Source organism: Rhinolophus hipposideros (genome assembly GCF_964194185.1).
Source record: "Rhinolophus hipposideros genome assembly, chromosome: 19".
Classification (NCBI taxonomy): Eukaryota; Metazoa; Chordata; class Mammalia; order Chiroptera; family Rhinolophidae; genus Rhinolophus; species Rhinolophus hipposideros.
In genome coordinates this window covers 20928644-20931662 of record NC_138065.1, presented here as the reverse complement: position 1 = coordinate 20931662, position 3019 = coordinate 20928644, and the positions used below count along the sequence as shown (strand labels likewise).

Here is a 3019-nt window from a genome sequence, read left to right as displayed (position 1 = left end):
TTAGAATAAATGTGGAACAAAACCTGGGTTCAAGGATATTGTCACCTTAATAAATTACAGGTGCCACCATTGTGTCTATATATATGCCTGTCATCTTCCTGAAACGGTACCAAAGGCAATCAGAATGGTTCCATGGAAAAGAACAGAGTTAGAATTAGATGGTCTGGATTCAAGCCCAAACATTTTAATTAGATAGTTGTTTGACTTTGAGGTAGACATTTGACCTCTCAATTTCTTATCAAAAATATCTCCAATGCTCCAGTTCCTCCTTGTATCTCTTTGTAGTCATTCATTTATTTGCTCATTCAACAAATGTATCCTAAGCAATCACTATATGCCAAGGAACAAGAGACACTGGGATTTCTTTTTTTTTTTTTTTTTTTTTTTTTTTTTCAGCAAAATAATTTTATTTCCTAACACCTGGTAAACATATACACCTAATATGTACTTATCTTGCATGTTTATTCACAAATGACTTCCAAATTACAACTGCTTTGATATTTAAGCATGTACTGAAAGTTATCTTAGTTGAAATATGAAAAAATGCTTTCAGATGGATAACACACTGAATATATTAGATTGGTCACAGCAGAATTTGCTTTGTTAGGTAAGTTCTATAAATTTAAAGCTCTGAAAAGCCACTACTTTTGCATCTACTACGTCCAGATGAATAGGATGCAGCAATATCAGCTTGTATTCCAGAGAAATCTCCTTAGTTCTTCTGGTGATGGAACCACTTATCTACATCCGTTGGTACTGTGCAAGCAGATTCACATGGTGGTGGCAAAGCATTCACAATGGCTTTGGCCGCATCAGGGTCACACTTGAAGGGGCTCTCAGACACTGTGGTATTCATGCAACTGATTCCTTTTCCATCAGTTTTCTTCGTCACTAATGCTCTCCAATGGTCATGAGTGCTTTTAATAATATCAATTGCAAAATCCTTGTTTTTAAATTCGGCATTGAAAGCAAACTGGTTCTCTGGTTTTCCATCAGGAACCTTGTACCTTCTAAACCAGTCCACAGTAGCTTCTAGATAGCCAGGTTTCAGCCGCTTGACATCGTTAATATCATTGTAATTGGCTGCGTCGGGATCATCCACATTAATGGCAATGACTTTCCAGTCCGTTTCCCCTTCATCGATCATTGCCAGGATGCCCAGAACTTTCACCCTGATTATCTCACCTCTGGCACATACCTTGCTTCCAATTTCACACACATCAATTGGGTCATTGTCACCACAACAGCCTGTGTGTTTGTCATCGTGTCCTGGGTCTTCCCAAGTCTGAGGGATGGCACCATAGTTCCAGATATATCCTTTATAAGGGAACAAATTTGCAACATATCGGAGTTTTCCTTTTTTCACATCTTGTTTAATTGGGTTTAAAGGGTCCTTCGTAGCAATCTCCATTTTTGCATTAGACCAGCGTGGTACTTCAACTACCATGTGGAACACATCCTTATCTGCATAAATCGGAATATCATGAAATGGAGAGATATATTGTCCTTTTTCATTTTTGAGGAAGACTCGGTACTCGAGGGTGAAGGGCGCGGCGCGCTCCTCGCTGCTGAAGCCACTCATCGTGCAGGAGACGAACAACCGCCGCGGCCGCTGCCACAGAGCCACCAGCCCGCACGCGGCGCCGACTGACAAGGAGAGCCCTCCGCGCCTGCGCACTGCGCGAACTGGCCCGAGACACTGGGATTTCTAAATGGGAAAGATAGCCCCTGCCTCTCGGAACTTCTACTCCTAATTTCTGTAATTGTAATACATGATTGTGGTTCCTGTATATGTTGGTTATCCTGGGTTAACATTAAGGTTGAATCATATTTTCTTTCTCACTGTTTCTTCATTAATACATATAGCAAACAAGAGCACTGATTTTGAAAAAGACAGCTCTGGGTTTGAATCCTGGATCCCCACATATTGTTTATGTGACTTTGGTCAGCTTACCTAAGCTCTTTTCACTTACATTTTCTCATTTGTAAAATGGGAATAATGATATTTATATTATCATTTTGTGGATTAAATGTGATAAGGAGTGCAAAACAGACGGTCCAGTGCCTGGCAAATCAAAAGGTTTAATGTATCTGATATTATTATTAATCATTGGGTACATTTTTTGAAACATAATAAACACTCAAGTGGTTAATAAGTTAATGAAATATAATAATATAATGAAAGTATTTATTAATGGTTGGGTTAAAATAAGACATATGTTCTGCAAAATCTGCATATGCACTTAAACATTGTTTGTTACCACTTTTCTAATGGATAAAATTTGAAAACTATTTGGAATGCTGCTAAATTTTAGTTTTCTGGAAATATTGATAATGATAAAAAAGAGACTGTCAATATTTGTTCCACAAGTCAGAAAAGGAAATTAAATATGACTAGCTGGTGCATTCAGAGCTCATTTGTATGCAAAAGGAATTCTGGGTTATCTGACTGGCTGTTTTGCTTGAATCAGCTTCTTAGTTAAAAATTAGTCTGACTCATAATGTTGACAGATTAAAGTAAACAATAACAATAAAAAGTAAAGTTGAACAGATTGTTTGGAAGAGGTATTGCTGCTTACCTAATGTACTTCTATTTTGACTATCTCTGAAAGTCTAAAATAAATATACCTGTCAGGTGGCCAGCCTAAATGATACCTATTCCAGAAACCATTTACGAGTATAACCATTTATAACTCCACTGCCGTAGAATAAGCACCAATCATTTTGTTTGTTTTTTTTGTATTCCTTTTACCACAGACCGCATTGCAGCAATTAGGTGAGTATGTGTCTGCCTTCTTTTGTTTGACTCTACAGTTCTTGCAGGAGAAAAATCTATATAAGTATCTTTGCTTCACATGGCACTTACTACAGTACTTTGCATAGAAGAACTATGTCACATGAATGGATTAAGAAAAAAATCAGTGGATGAAAAAGTGAATAGCTCCATTTCTGAATCATTATTTTATTTAAGCATTATCAACTTCTTGAGTGTATATTTCCAAATATTAGAGAAATTGGT

The 3019-nt window shown here is 37.2% G+C and overlaps 1 protein-coding gene across 1 annotated transcript; it reads right to left on the bottom strand.

The window, feature by feature from the left end:
• Positions 1-395: 395 nt before the first annotated feature.
• Positions 396-1678, bottom strand: LOC308487357 (inorganic pyrophosphatase). The gene has a single exon (XM_081025453.1). It carries the CDS (start codon positions 1580-1582, stop codon positions 713-715), a length of 870 nt encoding a protein of 289 aa, XP_080881579.1. The 5' UTR covers positions 1583-1678; the 3' UTR covers positions 396-712.
• Positions 1679-3019: the final 1341 nt, after the last annotated feature.

Coding starts and splice junctions, on each gene's coding strand:
- LOC308487357 (XM_081025453.1), bottom strand. CDS start 1,582: ATGAGTGGCTTCAGCAGCGAGGAGCGCGCCGCGCCCTTCACCCTCGAG.